The sequence below is a fragment of the Neofelis nebulosa genome, chromosome 17 (assembly GCF_028018385.1).
Source record: "Neofelis nebulosa isolate mNeoNeb1 chromosome 17, mNeoNeb1.pri, whole genome shotgun sequence".
In the NCBI taxonomy this organism is placed as follows: domain Eukaryota; kingdom Metazoa; phylum Chordata; class Mammalia; order Carnivora; family Felidae; genus Neofelis; species Neofelis nebulosa.
The window spans coordinates 1,529,867-1,552,712 of NC_080798.1; the positions used below are offsets into that span (position 1 = coordinate 1,529,867).

General features: G+C 48.2%; 1 protein-coding gene across 2 annotated transcripts; it reads right to left on the reverse strand.

Annotated features, from left to right (window-relative positions):
- Positions 1 to 14,524: 14,524 nt before the first annotated feature.
- On the reverse strand, positions 14,525 to 22,820 carry LOC131499680 (zinc finger protein 548-like). Of its 2 annotated transcripts, XM_058707834.1 has the most exons (5): positions 22,609 to 22,820; positions 21,420 to 21,555; positions 20,592 to 20,633; positions 17,947 to 18,073; positions 14,525 to 16,135 (listed from the first exon to the last, which is right to left on the reverse strand). In XM_058707834.1, exons 3-5 carry the CDS (start codon positions 20,625 to 20,627, stop codon positions 14,694 to 14,696), a joined length of 1,605 nt encoding a protein of 534 aa, XP_058563817.1. In that variant the 5' UTR covers positions 20,628 to 20,633; positions 21,420 to 21,555; positions 22,609 to 22,820; the 3' UTR covers positions 14,525 to 14,693. The 2 variants fall into 2 exon arrangements, with proteins under 2 accessions (XP_058563817.1, XP_058563818.1); XM_058707835.1 differs by lacking the exon at positions 21,420 to 21,555 and having other exon boundaries at positions 17,947 to 20,633.
- Between the last annotated feature and the right edge of the window lie 26 nt (positions 22,821 to 22,846).

Below are 22,846 nucleotides of genomic sequence, written 5' to 3' on the forward strand. Positions count from 1 at the left end.
TTGAGCCAAATCTGGACTGAGAGTTGTTCTTTATCCTCCTATTTCCTCTGAAGCACACAAAAGAGAGGCCCCCCCAAAACCCGTTCATTCTTTCATTCCATCCGAGTCCAATTCTGTTCTCACCCACAGCGAATACAGTAAATATAGTTTAAAGAATACTTTTAGGGGCACCTGGTTGGCTCAGTTGGTTAAGTGTCTGACTTTGGCTCAGGTCATGATCTTGTGGTGTAGCTCAGAGCCTGGAGCCTGCTTTGGATTCTGTGTCTCCCTCTCTCTCTGCCCCTCCCTCCTTTGGATTCTGTGTCTCCCTCTCTCTCTGCCCCTCCCTCCCTCATGCTCTTTCTCTCTCTCAAGAGTAAATAAACATTAAAAAAAAAAAAAAAAAAAGAGTAAGACTTTTATTATCACAAAAGCCAGTGGGGTGACCAGGGAGTTCCTGTGTTGGGTAACCTAATGGCTAGAAAAATCCATGACAATGCCCCCAAAGAAGGGAAACATTGGGAAACCTCTGCGAGCTGGGAGGTGAAGCCAGCTCAAGTCCCCTTGTCCAAAGTTGGGTGATGTCCCCACCCAAACGGATAGGAGGTAAGGTGTAAGGAATGAGGCCTCACCAACCCTGGTGACTACTCCAGATGAAGAGAGCCCAGCAATCTGCTGGGCTCCCTGACACCTGGTAGAAGAGGGATGGCTTCTCGGATAGACAGGGGCAGTGCCACCCCAAGCAGCTCTGAAAGTGGAAGAGTTCATGAAACCAACCCACATATTTAGCCCGGGAGGTGCAATTCTGGCTGACTTCTAACCTCTCACGATGCTGACATTGTGAACTTCCTGGTGCACAATGAAGACAGGCTACTGGCTGAAAACTTTACAACATTCACCACACACACAGTACTCTTCTGGGTGTGTAGATGTTGTGGAAGACTGAAAGGTCTTTAAAAATTTTTTTGTGTTGTTGAGGATGATGATGGCAGGTGAGAACAAATACCACTCACATAGATAAAAGGCAAAGCTCTTTGTAACTTACAGCCGGGAACAAGAGAAGGTCAGACAGAACCCAACAGGGGCTTGTAGTGAGGGGCAGCGTGACAGCAAGCTGGAGCTGGAAGTGTATGCATAGCAATGTAGGTTTCCCAGGATCCGTGTGGGCTGAATAATTTCTTAGACTCCAGGGCACAGGGGCATCCTTAGCTGTCTGGTACCTGGTTCTGAGGTGTTCAGGCCATCAGGACTAGTATGAGTGAGAGCCTGATATGGGGAGTATTTGGGGGTGTGGAATTAATCAGATACTCCAAAAGGGGAGCTGACTGGCTTCATGCCAGGCTTCAAAGTGGAATTAAGACAGTATTTTATAAAAGTATATATCAAAACACTGTGATTCTGGTATGAGACAGTGATACACATACACCTATGAAATAGAATTCAGAGCATAGAAATAAATTCTCACAGATGGTCAAAAGATTTGGACACGGCTGTAAAGGACTTCAATAGGGAAAGTCCAGTCATTTGAAAAGGCGCAGGGAAAACTGGACATACCACATGTGAAAACTGGGGCTACGTTATACAAAAATGAACTCAACATGGATTAAAGACTTACACATGGTTCTCAAACCATGTAACTTAGAAGGGAAGAAAGCTTTCTCACACTGGACGTGACATATAGCACACATACAATGAAAGATAAAAATTGACAAAGTGGACTATATCAAAATTTAAAATTCCTGTGCACCAAAGAAAACAATCAACATACGGGAAATGCACGTATGAGTGAAAATGCAACATGCGGAATGGGGGAAGGGGAGGAAATATTTGCAAATATGATAGGGGATTAATATCCAGAATATACAAAGGACTTGTATAAAGAACTCATAATTCAATAACAAAATTCATTATCCAATTAAAACATGAGCAAAGGACTTGAATAGATATTTCTCCGAAATAAATATGCTCAACACCCGCACATTAATCATTAGAGAAATGAAAACTAAAACTACAAAATATATCCCTAGAATAGCTATTATATATATATATATATATATATATATATATATATATATATATAATAATTAAAAAAAATCTATATGTTGCAAAGGATGAAGAGAAACTAGAAACTTCACACATGGTGGGCAGGTGCACAGGAACATAAAATGGTATCAGTATTATGGAAAACAATTGCTCAAAACATGACCATAATACCACATGAATCAACGATTCTACTTTTTTGGGGTAGGTGCAAAAGGAATTGAAAGCAAGGTGTCGAAGAAATCTATGTTTGAAAGTTGGAGTTGTGCCTACAAAGCATCCTACCTTCACTCACCGGTCTCCTTGGTCTCATCCAGGGTGGACTTGTGGCTGCACCACAGTATGTGCTGTGGCTGAGGCTTCCCATGCTTAGTGCACAGACACCAATTCTGTCCACTTTCAAAGGCTTCCCTGCATCAGTGTCCCCGTGTGGCTACCTACTGCGTGGCCGGGGGCAGGAGAAAGACTGCGAAGTCCTTCCCACCCTCCCTCCAGGCCAAGGTCAGATGAACTGTGTGGCCCCTAACAAATGAAGGGCTCTGCTCATCCTTTATGCCAAGCTTCTCTCTATTCTGCTTTGTCTGATGCAGGTGTAGGTCTGCCCCACGAGCGTACAGGCCATGCTCAGGGTAGGTTCCACCCTGCTCAGCCGAGTGCAAAGTGTCTCTCCAGAGCAGGACACACATCTCACAGGGCTGGGCCTCGTGGACTGACGGACCTGGCTTTGGAGTCCTGACCCGTGACGCTCCTATAGACACCTTGCTCTGAAGGGGCCTCCTCGTCCTGGGCTCCATGCCAGCAACCTGTAGGCAGAGAAATGCTGGTCAAGCATAGGCAGCCTTGTCCAGAATGCCTGTCAGACACACCACGGATAAGGCCAGGGGACTGCTGACAAGTCTGGGGGACTCGAGACGGTGAGAGGAAGGCCTTCTGTGCAGAGCTCAGCCTGGCCAGTGCCCACAATGGGACTCTGGGCAAGGAAATGAGAAAGGGGTGAGGGCAGGGAGGAGAGGTGGGCTCCCCAAGTGTCCTCTGCAAATGACTTTCAACAAGGCCATGGCTGCTGGTGACTGGTGAGCACTGGGTAGAAGACTGAGTCCAGACCCAGAAATGTGTGCTTGCACACTGGAAACTAAAGAAAGCTTATGAAAGAAATTGAAGAAGACACAAAGAAATGGAAAAAGATTCCATATTCATGGACTGGAAGAACAAATATTTTTTAAATGCCAATACTACCCAAAGCAATCTATATATTCAATGCAATCCCTATCAAAATAACACCAGCATTCTTCACAGAGCTAGAACAAACAATCCTAAAATTTGTATGGAACCAGAAAAGACCCCAAATAGCCAAAGAAATGTTGAAAAAGAAAAACCAAAGCTGAAGGCATCACAATTCCAGACTTCAAGATGAATTACAAAGCTGTAATCATCAAGATTGACAAAGCAGGAAAGAATATCCAATGGAATAGAGAAGACAGTCTCATCAGCAAATGGAGCTGGGAAAACAGGATAGCGATATGAAGAAAAATGAACCTGGACCACTCTCCTATACCATACACAAAAATAAACTCAAAATAGATGAAAGACCTAAATGCAGACAGGAAGCCATCAAAATCCTCGAGGAGAAAACAGGCAACAAACTCTTTGACCTCGGCCATGGCAATTTCTTACTCAATATGTCTCCAGAGGCAAGGGAAACCAAAGCAAAAATGAACTCTTGGGACCTCATCAAAATAAAAAGCTTCTGCACAGTGAAGGAAACAATCAGTAAAACTAAAACACAGCCTACGGAAGGGGAGAAGATATTTGCAAAACACCTATCAGATAAAGGGTTAGTATCCAAAATTTATAAAGAACTTATCAAACTCAACACCCAAAAAACAAATAACCCAGGGAAGAAATGGGCAAAAGACATGACTAGACACTTCTCCAAAAAAGACATCCAGATGGCCAACCGACACATGAAAAAAATGCTCAACATCACTCATCATCAGGGAAATACAAAGCAAAACCGCCATGAGATACCACCTTACATCTGTCAGAATGGCTAACATTAACAACTCAGGCAACGACAGATGTTGGCGAGGATGCAGAGAGAGAAAGTCCCTTTTGCACTGATGGTGGGAATGCAAACTGGTGCAGCCACTCTGGAAAACAGTATGGAGGTTCCTCAAAAAATTAAAAATAGAACTACCCTATGGCCCATCAATTGCACTACTAGGCATTTATCCACAGGATATAGGTGTGCTGTTTCGAAGGGACACATGAATCCCAATGTTGACAGCAGCACTATCAACAATAGCCAAAGTATGGAAAGAGCCCTGTTCATCAATGGATGAATGGATAATGTAGATGTGGTGTGTGTATATATATATACGTATATATATATGTATATATATATACGTATATATATGTATATATATATACATATATATATACGTATATATATATACATATGTATATATATATACACATATATATATATATATATATACATACATACACACACAATGGAGTATTACTTGGCAATCAAAAGGAATGAAACTTGCCATTTGCAACTATATGGGAAGAACTGGAGGGTATTATGCTAAGCGAAATTAGTCAGAGAAAGACCAATAGCATAAGAGACAAAACGGATGAACATAAGCAAAAACAGTATAAAAAGAGGGAGGGGGACAAAAGAGAAGAGACTCTTAAATATGGAAAACAGAGGGTTGCTGGAGGGGGGATGGGCTAAATGGGTCAGGGGCATTAAGGAATCTACTCCTGAAATCACTGTTGCACTATATGCTAACTAACTTGGATGTAAATTAAAAGAAAGATTGCATTACAGTAGCTCGTGTTCAAGGACCATTTAAGGATATGTGCAGACTTCACACCATCTGAAACGTTAGTCCTCCAAGGAAGCAGTGGAAGGGAAAGGATGAAAGCCGAAAGTCAGAACTGAAATGTTAGTGGGAAAGAAAAGGTATAAATAAGGCGGCCACTGCCCCAGGCATCATACAGTGATGGACACAGAACAGATGCTCCGTGTGAGGGCCACATTTTTTTGAGCATCTCTTGATGTTGCGGAAGTAACGTTCCTCTGTCAGGTGCCTGGGCTCTATTATTGCTTAGTGCGAGCAACCACCGGGGCCTGGAAGAGGCATGTCCAGGGGAAAAGACAGAGAAAGAGAGTACCGGACATCCACCCAGAGTGACCCACACCACATCAACATCCCACCTTCTAAATTTATGAGACCTTCAGAGGAAAGTCTTAAAACAAACCCAATGGTCCCTACAAGTGGTGATTACACGATCAGTGCCTGAAGTTGCTGGCATAGGCAGGCCCCAAGTACGTGAGCAAGAGGACAGGAAGGCCTGGGGTACCTGACCTCGGACAGGGAAGACAATGCCACCGTAGCCCCCAGGACCACACGGTAGGCATTTCTTTGACCCTCCAACATGCCCAGTCCGCACACGGAACCCAGGCAGTGCAAATGCAGCCGGCCTCCTAATCTGCCGGAGTCTTCCATCATAACACCAAAGTATCCTCGCCCAACTGTTTCTTGCTTTAGCTTAGCCACAGAGACCTGTGTGAGGGTCTCACAATCTCAGAAGCGATCCTGACCTCTCACCACCTCTCGTTCAAAGCCCCAGACTTGCAATGAATCTGGCCGATCCCATTTCCCCCACCCAACTAATCTACCAGCCCAAATAAACAATCCAGGTGAGGGTCACCAGAAAACCTTGCCGAGGCCACAGAGGGGAACAGGCCCGCCCGCCCTGGTGTCTGACCTTCACTGTGGGCACCTCAACAACCATCTTATGTCCACTGCCTCCTCAGAAGGCTTTACGACCCTCCACCTCACATGCACACACCCCCCCAACAGCCCTCCAGTTCCGCCCGTGTTTGTGATCCCCACCTGAGACACAGATTTAGCCCCTCCTTCCCCTACCTGATCCCCAATGGCACTGCCACCATAACACAAAGATGCCCCATACGAAACCAGAAGCACAGCTTTACTGGGGTCCACACGCCCCCATCCATTGGTGCAGGTGCAGAAGGAGGGAAGCCATGAGAAATGGGTAACCATGGTTAAGGTCCTACAAGTTGAGCTGAACCACCAGGCCTGCTCTGCCCTCCAGCAAAGCAATGTCAGTATGATGGTCCCAACCGAGTTCCTCAGGGCTCACTGCTGCCTCTTACTAGCCATGTGACTCTCGAGAAAGAATGACCCTCTGGGAGGTCTTTGTCCTTACCCCATACAATGGGAATAAGACTATTCCCCCCTCACAGGGTGATATTGATATCACACATCAGTAGCACACTATGTATCAGCTTACAGTCCACAGCATCCAGGGTTTTGTCTGTTTTCAGTGCAAATGAAGTGGTAGGACTTTAAAAGTTTGGGAGTGTATTTTTCCCACTTTGTAAGTTTTTAAGAGGATGTGATGCATGAAACTTACATCATAAGCAAATGCTTAAAAATAAAGTAACTCTTACACCAATTATTAAGTGTGTGGATAAATTTAAGTAATTCACTGCGCTCATTTCTAGTTGCCTGCCTATGCCTATGTATTTGGAAGGATGCTGCTTTGTTAGTATTCAAATCAGTAGCTGTTTCATATGTTCTGAAGTCAAGGAGAGCGCTGAAAACTACTAGTCCTTGTGCCATCATCTCGGAAGACAGTATGTGGGGAGCCCTGGACTGCACAGCAGAGGGGAGGGGAGGCAGCAGTGCCCTGGTCTGGGGCTCGGCTGACCCTGGCTTTGTTCCACAGGGAGTGGTCTTGAGTGGCTGCTTAGCCTGCAGGGGAGGAGCCACACCAATTCACACCTCAGTCATCCTGCCAACACCTCACCTCCTCTGGACCTCCCTCTCTCCACACACAGGCCAGAATTCACCTCATCTCTGAAAGAGAATCAGCGATACACATGGGTCCCAGGCCTTCCCTACCCCACCGCAGGACCCATCTGAAAGAACCTCAAAACCCTCCTTCTTCAATCTGATCCCCAGGCTCTGACCTGATCCAGTCCGAGGTCCCCACCATTTAACATTTATCTCCAGCCCTCTTCCCTCACCTCTAAACCTTCAAGCCCACCTATCATGAGAAGTCTCATCTCCATCTTGAGACCTCTCAGAATCACATGTCTAAGATGTAACTCAAAATCTCTGTGAAACCTGCTCCCTGCACTGACTTCCCCACCTCCTTTCTTTCAAATGTCCAGGCAAAAATAAAAACTGGATGGTCTTTCACTCCCTTTTATTCACAGACATGCTGGATGGAGCAGGAAATCCTGTTGACTCTAACTTTATGATCTACCCAAATTCTTTTTTTAAATTAATTTATTTTGAGAGAGACAGAATACAGAGGGGGAGAGAGAATCAATCCAAGTAGGCTCCACACTGTCCATGTGGTTCTCAAACTCAGAACCATGAGATCATAACCTGAGCCAAAACCAAGCGTCGAATGCTCAACCAACTGAGCCACCCAGGTGTCCCTGATCTATCCAAATTCTTACCACATCTCTCCTCTACTGCCGCTCCTCTGGTCCAGCCCCCACCATATAATTTCCTGGAGTCTATTGCCGGGTTGTCCTCCTCGCTAGTTTCCCATTCCCTTTTCAATAATTTTAAACTTCAAATATGGATATGCCCCTAAATTAGGTCCCTGGAACCAATGCCAACAAGTGTGTGTGTGTGTGTGTGTGTGTGTGTGTGTGTGTGGAGTTGGGGGGAGGTCCCTGGGGTTCCTCACACAACATCAATTCTTTTTTTTTTTTTTTAATTTTTTTTTAACATTTATTTATTTTTGAGACAGAGAGAGATAGAGCATGAAGGGGGGAGGGTCAGAGAGAGAGGGAGACACAGAATCTGAAACAGGCTCCAGGCTCCGAGCCATCAGCCCAGAGCCTGACGCGGGGCTCGAACTCACGGACCGCGAGATCGTGACCTGAGCCGAAGTCGGACGCCCAACCGACTGAGCCACCCAGGCGCCCCACACAACATCAATTCTTAAAAGCCAGAAGGATGTCCAAGAATTCAATTCTGACACTATGTATCAGGAATTAGCATCAGATTCACAGGTTAAGGGTTCAGTCCTACAGGACGGTACCCCCACCCTCAACCCCCTGCCATTTCAGATGCCAGCTGCAAGCCCAGGCTGTTACTGGTGCTTCCCACTGACTGGTTATAAATCAGAGGTTCCCAAGACCCCTTCTCCTCAGGTTTAACTGATTTGCTAGAATGGTTCACAAAACTCAGAGAAACATTTTTCTTCCTAGATCACCGAATTATTACAAAAGGGTATTAGAAACAGCCAAAATGGAAGAGACGCACACGGCAAGGTATGAAAACGGCACAGAGTATCCTTGCAGTCTCCAGGTGCACCACTCTCCTCAAATCTCCAGGTGCTTACCAACCCGGAAGCTCTCTGAACCCTGTCCTTTAAGGGTACTTTGGAGGCTGCATCATATAACCATGGCTCATTCAATCACTGGCCACTAGCTATTGGTTCGACCTCCAGCCCATCTCCCTTCTCCCAAGGAGTAGGGTGGAGTAGGGTCGAGTAGGGTCGAGTAGGGTCGGGGCGGGTCGGGGCGGGTCGGGGCGGGGTGGGGTGAGGTCAGGTTGGGGGGAGGGGAGGGACTTAAAGTTACAACCCTCTAATCACCAGGTTGGTTCTCCAGGCAACCAGCTTACGTGCTTCCAAAACTCACCCCATTCGTAGGACAAAACACAACTTTACCACTGTCAACACTTAGGAAATTGCAACAGTTTTGGAAGCTATGAGCCAGGAACTATGCACTAAGACCAGATATATAGCAGAAATACATTTTGGTCACCTTAACAAATACGTATTTCTTTAAGTCACCAAATCGCAGCCCCTCCCGTCCCCGCCCCTTCACGGATTTCAGCGGCTCACGCCGTCCCTGCCAGCGACCCTCCCTCTCACCCCTCGGCCCCGGGTCCCGACTCAGCAGCCCCTACGGGCGGGCGGGACCGGGACCAGAACAAGAACGCCCTCTGCTCGCGCCCTGGGGGCCTGACTGCGGGGAGCTAACCGGGCGCTCCTCCATTCTGGCCTCGGCCCTCCGGGCGGGGGCGGGCGGCCGAGGGCCCCGGGGTCACAGCACCCACCTGCACTGGCTTCACGCGCGCGGCCTCCTCCTCCGACCAGTGGGAAGAGCGGGGCGGAACGCGGCATGCGACCCGGCGGGGACGAGGGCGCCTCGCAGCCGCCTCAGCGGCGGGAACATCACCTCCTCTGGAACCTTGCATCCACTTCGAAGGAACCCAGCACCCCAAGACCCTGCACCAGCCAAACGGCCCAAGAACTCGAAGACGCGCAACACCAGGGGAACGCCACCGGAAGTCCCGCCCCACAGGCGCCTCTACCGGAATCCATGCTGCGTTTTCATTGGCTCGGCTCTCACGATGGCCTGCCGCGGAGCCTTCTGGGTAGCGTGTGGTTCCCTGGCGGCTCCCCGCCCCGTCGTGGGGAATGAGATCCTTCCTGATTTCGGGACGGACGCCGCGGGACAACGTGAGCCTGCCCGGGGAAATGGAGTTCCTGGATTCCTGTGATGCAGCATGGGGTCGCTGACTCTTACAGCGTGTACCCAGATTTCCTCTGAGTGCAGTCTAGGCCAAGTGTCCCAAATAGAGGTCTGTTACTACAGACTCTGGGAAGCACAGGAAATTCCCAAAGGCTACACCACCAAAGGGACACACCAGACTATTGTTAAAAAATAAAATTCAACGAGTAATTTTGCAAATCTAATTGGCTTTACTAAATACCTCATCAACAGGCTGCGTCCCATCTAGCAAGTAGAGGGGATCTCCCAGGAGTTGTACAAAATGGAAGATTTTATAGGGAGGAGGCTGGGGGCAGAAAGTTATTAGCAAAAGGATTTTCAGGCAAGGTTGCTTTTCCTTAGGGGGACAGCATGCAGATGACTTTGATCTTCCTTGGAGCATGGATGAGGGCCCAGGTAGCAGATTACTACATCAGCACTGATAAGAAAATTCCTGACTAACTGGTTAAGTCTACATTTCTGGAGGAGGTTGAAATTGCAATTAGATTAGGTATTAAGCCCCCCAGTTTGGGGACTCAGCCTACGTGCACCATTTTGGGTCTGTGATTTTCTTTTTAACTTCATAATAATAATCAGCAGCCACTCATATTGATTGCCAAATACATGTCAACTGTTTTATGACCTTCAATATGCAAGGTGAGGGACGAGAAAGAAAAAAAACCCTAGACAGGGCATGATGGGGAGTTGGAGAAGGGATATTTCTCTGGCCTGGATAATCAGTGTTCAGACTGTGTTCCAACCTACCAAGTAACACTTTTATTGAGATAATACTTCATTTCTTAGATATGTTCCATTTCTTTTGTTAACCTTAAAAGTGCCAATTATTTTGCCAGCAAAAGATGGGTTTGAGACCAGCTGAGAATTGTAACCTGGTACAAGCAAGATTTGGCAAAGCCATAGGCAAGTCTGGAGAACAAAGAAGGAAACCTCTCTTTTACAGAGGAAGGGAGTTGGGCAGAGACGTTATAAACTAAAAGTCCATCGGAGTAAACTGGGAGTTATAAATATGGATTCTCATTATCTGAGCTATGACTGCCTCTCATTGGCTGGGCTGTTGAGGGTGGGAGTAGAGGAAGAAATCTTTCTTCCGACTGATGGGATAGTAAAGAGGACTGGACTTGCAGGATCCACCTTTACTCTTCTTGTTGGGTGTGAGTTTGACAACTAGTGGTGAGAGTGAGAGCGGGGCTCGAACTCACTAACTGTGAGATCATGGCCTGGGCTGAAGTCGAACGCTTAACCGACTGAGACACCCAGGTGCCTCATTCATCCATATACTTTTAATCTGTACAGATATGTCTTTATATTTAAAGTGGGTTTCTTGTAAACAACATATTGTTGAGTCTTGGGTTTTGATACACTCTGACAATCTTTTGATTGGTGCATTTTGACATTCAAAGTAAGTCTTGATATAGTTGGATTCATAATCTGTCACATTGGTTATTGTTTTCTGTTTGTTGCCCTTGTACTTTGTTCCTATTTTTGCCTTCCACCCATTTTCTCCCTTTTGTAGTTAAAAAAAAAAAAAATGTTTATCTGTTTTGAGAAAGGGAGAGAAATAAAGAGCAAGCAGAGGAGGGGCAGAGGGAGGGAGACAGGGAATCCAAGCAGGCTCAGCACAGAGCCGGACTCAGGGCTTGAACTCACCACACGTGAGATCATGACTTGAGCTGAAATCAAGAGTGAGGTGCTTAACCAACTAAGGCACCCAGGTACCCCTCCCTTTTGTAGTTTTAATTGAGCATTTTATGCATTCCATTTTCTCTCCTTTCTTAACAGTTGTACTTGTTTACTTTGGTGGTTGCCCTAGAGCTTACAGTATACATCTACAGCTAATCTAAATCCACTTTCAGATAACACTACCATTTCACAGGGAGTGTGTGTGCCTCAATATAACAAAATATTACTAATTCCTCTGTCTCCGTCCTTGCATCATTCCTGTTATTCATTTTAATATATTCACACACATATATACTCTAATACATTGTTGCTGTTTTTTGACAAATTGTAATCTGTTAGATAATTAGTAATAAGACAATTCTTTTTTTTAATTTTTTAAAATGTTATTTATTTTTGAGACAGAAACAGAGCATGAGCAGGGGAGGGGCAGAGAGAGACACACACACACACACACAGAATCTGAAGCAGGCTCCAGGCTATGGGCTGTCAGCACAGAGCCCGATGCGGGGCTCGAACTCACGGACTGTGAGATCATGACCCGAGTTGAAGTGACGCCCAACCAACTGAGCCACCCAGGTGCCCCAAGACAATTCTTTTACCTTCACTTCTTCCTTTTCTGATGCTCTTCCTTTCGTTGTAGATCTGAGATTCTGAGCTATATACCATTTTCCTTCTCTCTAAAGAACTTTTAACATTTCTTTCAAGGCAGGTCTACTAGCAACAAACTCTCCATTTTCGCTTGAGAAATTCTTTATTTCTCCACTTTTGAAGGATAACTTCACGGGGTACAAAGTTCTAGATTTGTGGTTTTTTTCCTCTCTCAACACTTTAAATACTGCACTCCACTCTTACATGGTTTCTGAGAAATTGGATGTCGTTATCTTTGCTCCTCTAGAAATAAAGTGTTTCCTTTCTCTGACTTGTTTCAGAGTTGTTGTTGTTGTTGTTGTTTTTTTTTTTCTATCTCTATTATCTGTTGTTTGAAAATACTATTTCTGGGTGTAGTTTTTTCTTTTAGCATCTTTCCTGCTTGGTGTTCTCTTAGCTTCCTGGATCTGTACCTGGATGTCTAAATTTGGGTAAATTTGGGGGAAATTATCAGTCGCTATTGTTTCAAGCATTACTTCCATTCCTTTTGGCCTGTCTTTCCTTCTGGCATCGTCATTATGTACCTGTCACACTTTTTCAGTTGTTCCATAGTCGTGAGCTTTATGAAACAAAGTTTTCAATGTAAACATAAATTTGTATATAATTACCTTAATTTTGGCATTCTTTTGTATATGGTGAGGTTTGAAAGATACAGAGTGGAGTCTTGAATCATTTCCCTCCCACGTATCACTCCCAAACTGTTTTCTTTCCGTTTCCTATTCTATAATGCTTGTTACCCTTTCTAAAGTTCCAAGTTTCTCAATGAGCCACCTGGTTTGAAGATTACATGATGAAAAGATGACCTCAAGCAAGAAATCCTACCAGCAGACTCCCTTTGGACCTGAACTGCAACTCTACCGTGGTCCCCAGCCTGTTGGCCTGCTCGGTAGATTTTCCACTTGCCGGGCCATCACAAATGCTTTAGCTAATTCTTTAAAACACATATACACTCCCAGCCCCCCACACCTCTCTCTACACACACACCCTGATGCTTCTCTGGAGAGCCCAATACACCACAGAACTGAACACTTAAAAATGGCAAGATAGTAAATTTTATGTGTACTTTACACAAAAAATTTTTTAAATGCTTTAGAAACTTTTATGAGACAAAGATATAGCTTAAAGACACTACTAGAAAAAAAGAAGCCAAACAAGAATTTTCCAAGAAAGGTGTTTCAGATGGTTCAAGATTTTTTATCGATAATGAATTCATATGAAACTGAATTTAAATTTATTTTATCTAAACTTCATTTTCCATTCTAAACAACTCGTACGCTCCGTGATTATTAGCACCTTTGTTGTTTATGAACAGTGCAGCTCTAATACATAACACAGAGCCTTGCCGGTTATCCAGTGCCATGCTTCTGCACACACAACATGGACAATACTAAAAATACATATATGCGCTTAGTGAACACAGATATACAAGAGTAAGCGTAGGATTCTATTTATATAAAATTCTAGAAAATGCAAATGACAGTGCCCACCTGGGGATAGCAAGTTGCGTAGGACTGGGAGAGAGTACAAGGGGCCGATGGAAACTATATATAGGGGTTATGGATTATTCATTATCATGGCTCTGGCAATGCTCCCATTGTGCATACATATATGAAAATATATCCTACACCTTCAATAAATGCAGTTTAACGTATGTCAATACCTCCATAAAGCTGTTAAGAAATAAAGATATCATATAAAATCTGGATCTCCTCTTCCTCCCAAAATATCACATCTGGCAAAGCTGTACTGACTCCATTGACACCCTTCCCAATATCTTATTAACTCTGATTCTTTCTCAAAACAGAAGGAAATGCTGACAAATGAGGGAACTATGCTAAGCAAAGTAAGCCAGTCACGAAAAGACAAATACCGTATGATTCCACTTACATGAGGTCTCCAGAGCAGTCAAATCCATAGAGACACAGTATAAAAACATAGCTGCCAGGTGTGGTGGGTGGCAGGCAGAAGCTTGTCTCGTGGGTCTAGTTTCAATTTTGCCAGATGAAAGGAATTCTGGAAATAGGTTGCACAAATGTGTGAAATTTTTAACACTACTAAGTGCGCAGAGACAGGGTAAGCTGTGCTAGGTGTGCACAACACACATGTAAAATAAAGAACTATATTACAGTGGTTCCCAGGGATAAATGAGAGCCGATATTTGGCTGAAGTCTTTCCCCCTTTGCAATGTTCTCTGGTGTGAACTTTTTGGGGCCAAAAGAGGTTGGACTTTTAGATGAACAAATGCCCGTATTTGTTGCACAGATAAGGTCTTCTTCCATTGTGAATTCTCTGAAGTGGAATGGGGCTGGAGTTGCACCTGAAGACCACACTGACTACACCCCAAGGTCTTCCCCAGTGACCTCTTGAAGTCTAATGAATGGCTGCACCAAACAATTTCCCACGTTCACTACCCAGCAAAACCTTGGATTGTGAGTAACTTGTTCTGCAACTATTGCTCAAGACGGGCAAATATTTCTCATGAATGTTAACTTGATAAATGAGCTGTGTCTCGCAATACAAGTAGTAAGTGACGCCGAACATCCCATGATCACAACTGGGCCAGTGGTTCTTGAAATTCGCTTTGATAGATGGGTGCTCCGGGTTGCAAGCATGTTTCTGGAAGGAATTATACTCTCAAACCAAGGTTTTACTGTACTTCTAAGGTGCTTCTCCAGGGTAACGAGTTTAAAGTGGTACCTAAAAGATTCACCATATTCTCTGCATTTACATTTACAAGTTGCTTTACGAGTGTAATTCTCCGCTAATGGGTTGGAGTTGTAGCTAAAGCCTTCTCCACATTTATGGTGCTCATAGATCTGTCTTCATTGTGGATTTTCTGGTGATGAACGAGATGGGACTTTCTAATGAAGGCCTTCTGACATTTGCCACACTCATACGGCCTTTCTCCAGTGTGGATTTTCTGATGCTCAACAAGTATATGCTTGTGGCTAAAGGCTTTCCCGCATTCGCTGCACTCATAAGGCCTCTCTCCAGTGTGATTTCTCCAGTGTTTAATAAGGTTGGAGTTGTACCGAAAAAACTTCCCACACACGCTGCACTCATAAGGCCTTTCTCCAGTGTGAACCCTCTTATGTCTAATGAGTCTGCAGTGATACCTAAAGGATTTCCCGCACTCGCTGCACTCATAAGGCCTTTCTCCAGTGTGAACTCTTTGATGTCTAATGAGCGTAGAGGTGTACCTAAAGAATTTCCCACATTCCCTGCACTCATAAGGCCTTTCTCCAGTGTGAACCCTCTGATGTTTGATGAGTGTGGAATTGTACCTAAAGAACTTGCCACATTCATTGCACTCATAAGGCTTTTCTGCAGTGTGAACTCTCTGATGCCTAATGAATGTGGAGCTGTACCTGAAAAATTTCCCACATTCGCTGCATTCATAAGGCCTTTCTCCAGTATGAACCCTCTCGTGTCGTATGAGCCTATAGTTGTACCTAAAGAATTTCCCACATTCTCTACATTCATAAGGCCTTTCTCCATTGTGAAGTTTCTGATGTTTCATGAAGTTGGCATTGTACTTAAAGAATTCCCCACATTTGCTACATTCATAAGGGCTTAATCCAGTGTGAACTCTCTGGTGACTAACGAGTGTGGAGTTGTACCGAAAGAATTTCCCACATTCACTGCACTTAAAAGGCCTTTCTCCAGTGTGGATTTTCTGGTGCTGAACAAGGTGGAACTTTCTAATGAAGGCCATCCCACATTTGCTGCACTCGTAAGGTCTTACTCCAGTGTGGATTTTCTGGTGCTCACCAAGTACCTGTTTTTGCCTGAAGGCCTTCCCACACTGAATGCACTTGTAATCACTCTGTCCGCTTTCAAAGGCCTCCCCGCACTCGGGGTCCCTGTGTGGTTTCAATGCACTGCGAGGGGTCAGGTGCTGGGGCAGGCCTGTGCCGGCCGGAAAGTCCTTTCCGTCTTTGCAGCACGTGCAGCTACTCTCTGCCACGTGAACACTGTCGTTCATTGCAGAGGAAGGCCTCCCCTCCTCCCTTCTAGAAAACTGGTCTTCAATCCATTCCTTTCGGTTTGCCTCACAAATATATAGTTCCTGATCAGAGTACATTCCATCCTGCTCAGCCGAGGGCAACATGTCTTTCTCACACTGGGCCTCCTGGACGGAAGAGTCTGGCTTTGGAGTCCTGACCGGTGATGCCTCCTCGTCCTGTGCTCCATGCCAACAACCTGTAAGCAGAGAAATGCTGGTCAATCGCAGGCCGACTTTGGGATAAGACAGCCTCATCGGGAATTCGTGTCGGACACAACCACGAATGAAGCCACGGGACTGCTCATGAGCCAAGGGGCCTCGAGACGGTGAGAGGAAGGCCCGCTGTGCAGAGCTCAGCCTGGCCAGCGCCCACGATGGGACAGCCCTGACTCTGGGGAAGGACACAAGGGAGGGGGGCTGTCTCAGTCCATGTGGGCTACTATGACAAAACACCACAGACTGGGTGGCTTATTATAAACAATAGCGATTTATTTCTCACAGTCCTGGAGGCTGGATCAGGGTGCCGGCATGGTGGGGTGAGGGTTCTCTTCCGGGCTGCCAACTTCTCACTGTGTCCTCACATAGCTCAAGGGGCTGAGGGGTCGGTGGGGGTCTCTTCTACAAGGGCACTAACTCCACCCATGAGAGCTCTGCCCTCACGACCAGGGTGCCATCTCCTAACACCACCACGCTGGGCACGAGGTTTGCAACACAGGAATCAGTGGTGGGGGTTGAGAGCACAAACACTTAAAACACAGTAGGTGGTGTGTAGGGAGGGGAGGCAGGGATTCAGGTCACTCCTGGGCAAAGGGCTATGTCTGCTGGTGACTGGGGAGCACTGTGTAGGAAACGGTAGACAGACTAGAAATACCTACCTAACCACAACAGAGACACTGTAATTCAAAACTATTTAAGGATACACACAGTCCTCACAATATCCTACGTACAGTCGGATGTTGGAGAGCCTGTGAAGGCAGTGATGAGACAGAATTAGAGGTGAAGGCTAACAGGTGTTGGATTGTGGCAGAAAGGGGATCAGAATTCAGAGTAGAAGTGAAAATGGGAAAGAAAAGGTAGAAATGGGGTCTGGTGGGGCGCCTGGTTGGCTCAGTTGGCTAAGTGTTCAACTTCAGCTCAGTTCATGATTTTGCACTTCATGGGTTTGAGCCAGTGTCGGGCTCTGTGCTGACAGCTCAGAGCCTGGACCCTGCTTCGGATTCTGTGTCTCCCCCTCTCCCTGCCCTGCTTGCACTCTGTTTCTCTCTCTCTCAAAAATAAATAAATGTTAAAAAAAAAAAAAAAGAAAGAAAAGAAAATGAAGTCTGGCCTATCCTGACACCAAACGATGGTGGACAAAGGACAGATTCCCAGCTCTGACACACATCTTTCCCCAGCCCCATGGCACCAGGGCCATGTACTTTTGAATGCCTCTTGCCACTGATGTAGTAATGCCGGCCTATTAGGTACCCAGGGTGCTCCCCATGGCTCAAGGTGGGCACTGATGTGGCACCTGAAACAGGCCAGTCCTCAGTGAAAGAAAGGAAAAGGAATGGCCAGCACACGACCAGAGCAACTCAACACAGGACATCTGACATCTTAAAATTACAAGAACTTCACAGGAGACACTGTAGAAAGAACCCAGTGTGCCCTCAAATTAGTAACTAGGTTGGTGCCTGCCATTCCTGGCACAGGCAGGAGGACCCAAGAAATGTCAGCAGGAGGAAGGGGGAAAGCCTGGGGCACCACGGTTCTAAGCATCTAGACTAAGTGACCACATCAGGGACAAGCCAGGTCTGAGGGATCTCTCAGACAAACGTGAATATCTCTGACTTCTGAGCCCTGGGACCTGCTGGGGAGGAGCGGGTGCAGGGCACACAGCCCAGTCCTGCCAGGAGACCAGGAGAGGAAGAAGGACCCTTGGTCTTGTGGGAAGGACAGAGCTACCCCTGGGGAAAAGGGGCAGAACAGAGCCCAGCCCAAGACGCGGGGCTCAGTGTGAGGGCCTTACCTAGGGAGGACAGAAGCGCCAAGTTCTCCATCATCACAGCACGGTACAGGAGTCTCTGAGCTCCATCAAGGAGGCCCCACTCTTCCTGGGAGAAGTGTATGGCCACGTCCTCAAAGACCACGCGGCTCTGCCAGAATTGGATCGGTTTGGCTCATGAACAGCTTCTTATGTTGACTGTGTCCTGAGAATTCTGCATTTATCTATTGGCCATCCACTAACTACAGGGCTAAACTGACGGTCAAATCTGTTTGGATCTCCTCTGATACCCAGAGCCCACACTCTGAGCCACCTCCTTCACTGACTCACACAAGTCAACACCACCCCCGCCCCCCACCCTAAATCAACCAGGGCCAGGTACCAGACAACCAGGGCCATCTCTTCTACCCCAGATACACTAAAATTATACAGAATAGCCATCCCTAAGCTGTTCGCCCTACCCTTCCTGCATTTCTCCCACAAAGTCAAATAAACTCTGCTAAAATGATTCCCTTTGCTGGTGGTTATGCCTCCTAACCAAATCTGATGCTCCCGTGTGGCCCTGTGTTACACGGCGTGCTCCCACCTCCTCGACAAATAAAATAAAAAACCTTTCAGCGTCATCGGTCTCCACATCATTGCTCGCCCGCTTCCGTGAACTGAAATCCTGTGAGTGCCATTCCTGATACGCTTCTCTCCCCTGGACCTTCGGTCCTCCCCCACACACAGCCATCCCTGCTCACCCTCCTCCCTGACTTCCCAACATCGAAGACTCACCAACTGCTGGTGGCACTGGCGCCTGCTCTCGTTACCACTGATCGCTGTGTTCAGAGCACAGCATGAAGGGAGGAAGACCCCACGTAGCCTGTGGGCTGAGCGATGTGGGCCTCTCCCCATCTCCCGCTGGCCAGTTTCCCTGGGGTTCCCCGGGTCTGACTCTCCAGTGAACTCGGACTCGTCCCTTTCCCTTAAGCACCTGGAGCTATCCACACTCCTCTTTACCTGCATATCGCTCCTGGGACTCCTCTCCCTCCCGACGCTGACCCCTCCACAGACACCCCCCAGACACCCCGGGCCCACGCTGGCATTTCCTTCACTTCCCCAGAGGCCATTCTGCACATGGAACCCAGGCAGTGCATGGAGATGCATCCAGGATCCAATTCAGGCCCAGTTCTGCCCCTGAACACAGGGAGTCCCCAGGTCCCCCAGCGCCAGGCCAGCCTCCAGCCTTGCTTTAACGGTCCCCCTGCCAGGCCCTGCTTCTTGCTTCATCCTCAGCCACCCTGCCCACGTGAGGACCTCACATACCTTCAGCCCCTGCACCTTCTCTATTCCACCCACCGCCCCATAACCAACTGTCCCGTAAGCAGTCAGAACCTCCCCGTCTCCTTTGAAGGCCAGGGACACTCATGTCGCACCCACACACCCATCCACGTTAGGTCTGGCAGCTCTTCAAGCTGATCCACCACCCCCCTAACATCTGGCTCATGTGCACGCCGGTCTCAGAAGACTTTCTCGCTCCTACCCCACCATCTCTCCCTCTCTGTTCTGTCTCTCACACACACTCACACACAGACACTCGGATTCCTCAGCTTTAGGGGGCCTGGAACCCCACCCAGGTGCCCAATCAAGGAACCCCGTACTCAGGCCACACCTTTTGTCCCATCCCTGCTCCCCTAATGGCATCGCCCCCACGACCTAGCGATGCTACCTCCCGGAGCTGGTCCAGAGCTCCTCCGAGCCCACACCCAGCCCCCACACCGCGGCTGCCTCCAACCTGAATCTATCCCCAGAGCTCCAGACCTCCGTGTCAAAGTGCCCACGTGACCCCTCCCCTTGGGGCCCCTGGAATGTCTGAGACTAGAGGAAAATGGAGTCTTCACATTCCACCTGGAAAGTCCTCGTACAGCTGACTTCCTCCATTTTAGTTGAAGCACCCATCCTTGCAAACAAGGCCAAAAACCCGGGACACCCCAACCCTTCCCTCTATCCCACCTCCTCATCTCCCTGAGTCTCTCCGTCACAAAATATGAGCAGCCATGATTCAAAATACACCCAGAAACCAGCGACTCCTCTACTTCCACAGCCACCGCTCCCATGCGGCCACAACACTCACCCACACTGTCGCCCGGGCCTCCCTACCTTCACCCACACCCCCTCCCCCCTGTGTTTTCCACTCCGCAAAGGGAGCCTGTTAAAATTGGGGTCACACCACCTTCCTCTTCTGTTTCGAACCTTCCCTGCTTCCCACCAACCTCAGATTGGAGACCCCAAACCCCAGCTGTCACTGAAGGTCTGGTACCCGTGCACCTACCTACCCCCAACCTGGCTTCCCATTCTTACCAGGTATGAGAGACCTGTAGTTTCCCCAACATCCCAGCTAAGTCGCACCTACAGGCAAGTGAACATTCTGAATCCTGCAGCCAGGATTCCCTGCCACGTCTTACCGCATCGCTTGTTAGAAACGGGAACCCCTCCACATACAATCTAATACCAAATGTAGGATCCCGGGCCTGAGGGAAGCACATGGTCCTCAGGCTCAAGAGAGTGAGGACAGGAGAAGGCTCCTGTGACAGGACACTGCCACTCCCTGAGGGCATATACACAGCATGCCAAAACTACCTGGGTGACAATCGGGATGGCTGAAAGGTGCGACACCCTCCACTCACCTGCACGGGGTCCATAAGCATTTCTGCCACCGCCATGGGACCCTATGGGAAGGAGACAGGAGACCATGAAAAATGGGTAACCGTGGAAGGATCTTATAAACTGAGCTGGACCACCAGCTGTGCCCTGCCCTGGAGCAAAGTGATCTCAGCCTCATGGTCTAAGTTCAGCTCCTCAAAAAACAGGTTGCCTCTTATGGATGGGGTAACTGAGCATCCATGGGAAACCCTGAGCATCCCTGAGCCTAAGGGGGAAAAGAGCTTATGGGGATAAGAATGCTTTCGACCTCATTGGGTTCATATTGGTACCAAAACGTCAGGAGTAGATACTATGTAACAGATCTTACTGTCCATAGAATCCAGTTTTGTGGATTTTCAGGGCAAATGAAGTGCTAGGATTTTGAAATTTAAGGTCTTTATGTTTACTGCTTTTTATGATTTCAGGAAATGTACATCAAACTTTATACTGTAAACAGATTAAAATTAATCTCAAATAAATTACGAAGTGTTTGCATAAGTTTAACTTGTTGAATAGGTTCATTTCTAATTATCTACCCATGTATACATATTTAGAAGAATTTTTTTAAATGTTTAGAGACAGAGAGAGAGAGTGAGCAGGGGAGGGGAGGAGAGAGAGCGAGACACAATCCAAAGCAGGCTGCAGGGTCCGAGCTGTCAGTACAGAGCCGGACACGGGCTAGAACTTACAAACCGCGAGATCATGACGTGAGCCGAAGTTGGATGCTTAACCGACTGAGCCACCCAAGTGCCCCATACATATTTCGAATATTAATTAGTGCTTAAGTCAACAAATTTTTTATACATTCTTACGTTGGCCAGTTGTAGGAAAAGGTTGGGTACGCAGACAAGCCGCTGGTCCACACAGCGACAAGAACTGCTGCTACTTAATCCTCAGAAGGGGGCTTGTTGGAGGCCCTGGACCGGACAGCGGCTCATCCCACTGGCCCTGAGGGGTAGGGCTGACAAGCATGCCCTGTGTGGGACCCCGCCACTCCATCAGCCTGGAGGACATTTCCCTTGCTCCACAGAGAGTGGTCCTGAGGGCCGGCTGAGCCCACAGGTGTAGAGTCTACACCAGTACACACACTGCCCCACCGAAGGGCAGTTCCTCACCCCACCAAGGCCTCCCTTCCTAGAGATGCAGAAGGATCTCTCCTACAGCAAATCTCTTTTCCGGAGGAAGCATCAGGGATGCCAACGCCTGCTTCCCATGCCCTACCCGTCAACTCTGAGCCCTCAACTTCCTCATCATCTGAAATCATCTTAAGACTCCCTCCTTGGTCGGGTCCTCAGGCCAGGCTCTGGAGCAGTGCACACCCTCCACACCTTGGACAGCTCCAGCCCAGCTCCCTTCCCCGTCCTCCAGACCCTCACTTCTACGGACCCACGTCATGTCTCCACCCTCAGATATCTCAGCATCAACATGTCCAAACCGAACTCATGATCTCCCCGAAACCTGCCCGCTGGGCTCGCTTCCCCACCTCCGTTCTCTCAGATGTTCAGGCAAGGAAGCCCTGACCTGGTCCTTCACTCCCCACTTGTGCTCACAGCTACAGGCGACGCAGCAGGAAACCCCGTCGGCTCTGTTGCCCGACTCTGCAGAATCTCCTCGCATCTCCCTCCACGGCCACCGCCCTGGCCCAACCTCCACCATGACTGCCCGGGGTGGTTCCTCAGCAGCCTCCCCGTCCTGCTCTCCCCTAGCCTAACCTATCTCTGGGCGCGCACCTCCCACCCCCGCCCTGGACCCCCGACCCCGGAAGATCCCAGCCGCGCACGCCGCCCCTGCAGGCGACACTCCGCCCCGACCTCTGGGCCCCCGGCCCCGACTCAGGAGCCCCTGCGGGCCCTCCTACGCCCCACCGCAGGGGCGGGACCGGGACCCCGAACCAGGACGCCCTCTGCTCCCGCCCCGGGGGTCCTGACTGCGGGGAGCCGAGCGGGCGGGGAGAGGAGGGGCGGGGCGGGCGGCCGAGGGCCCGGGGGTCGCAGCACCCACCTGCGCCGGCTTCACCGGCGCGGCCTCCGCCTCCGACCAGTGGGAAGAGCGGGGCGGGACGCGGCGGGCGACCGGGCGGGGGCGAGGGCGCCTCGCAGCCGCCTCAGCGATGAGGACAGCGACTCTCTCCGCGCCCTCCCACTCCGTCACCTCTGCGCCAACCAAGCACCTGAGAAGCCCTGAACCCGTGAAACCGAGAGCAACTAAAACGACACCGAGAGTGGACGCCGGAAGTCTC

Excerpts from the sequence above, each read along its gene's own strand:
- LOC131499680 (XM_058707834.1), bottom strand. The coding sequence starts at position 20,627 with ATGGCGGTGGCAGAAATGCTTATGGACCCCGTGCAG. Across the intron at positions 18,074-20,591 it reads TGCTTATGGACCCCGTGCAG|AGCCGCGTGGTCTTTGAGGA; the intron begins GTGAGTGGAGGG and ends CAATTCTGGCAG. Across the intron at positions 16,136-17,946 it reads GGCGCTTCTGTCCTCCCTAG|GTTGTTGGCATGGAGCACAG; the intron begins GTAAGGCCCTCA and ends CTCTGCTTACAG.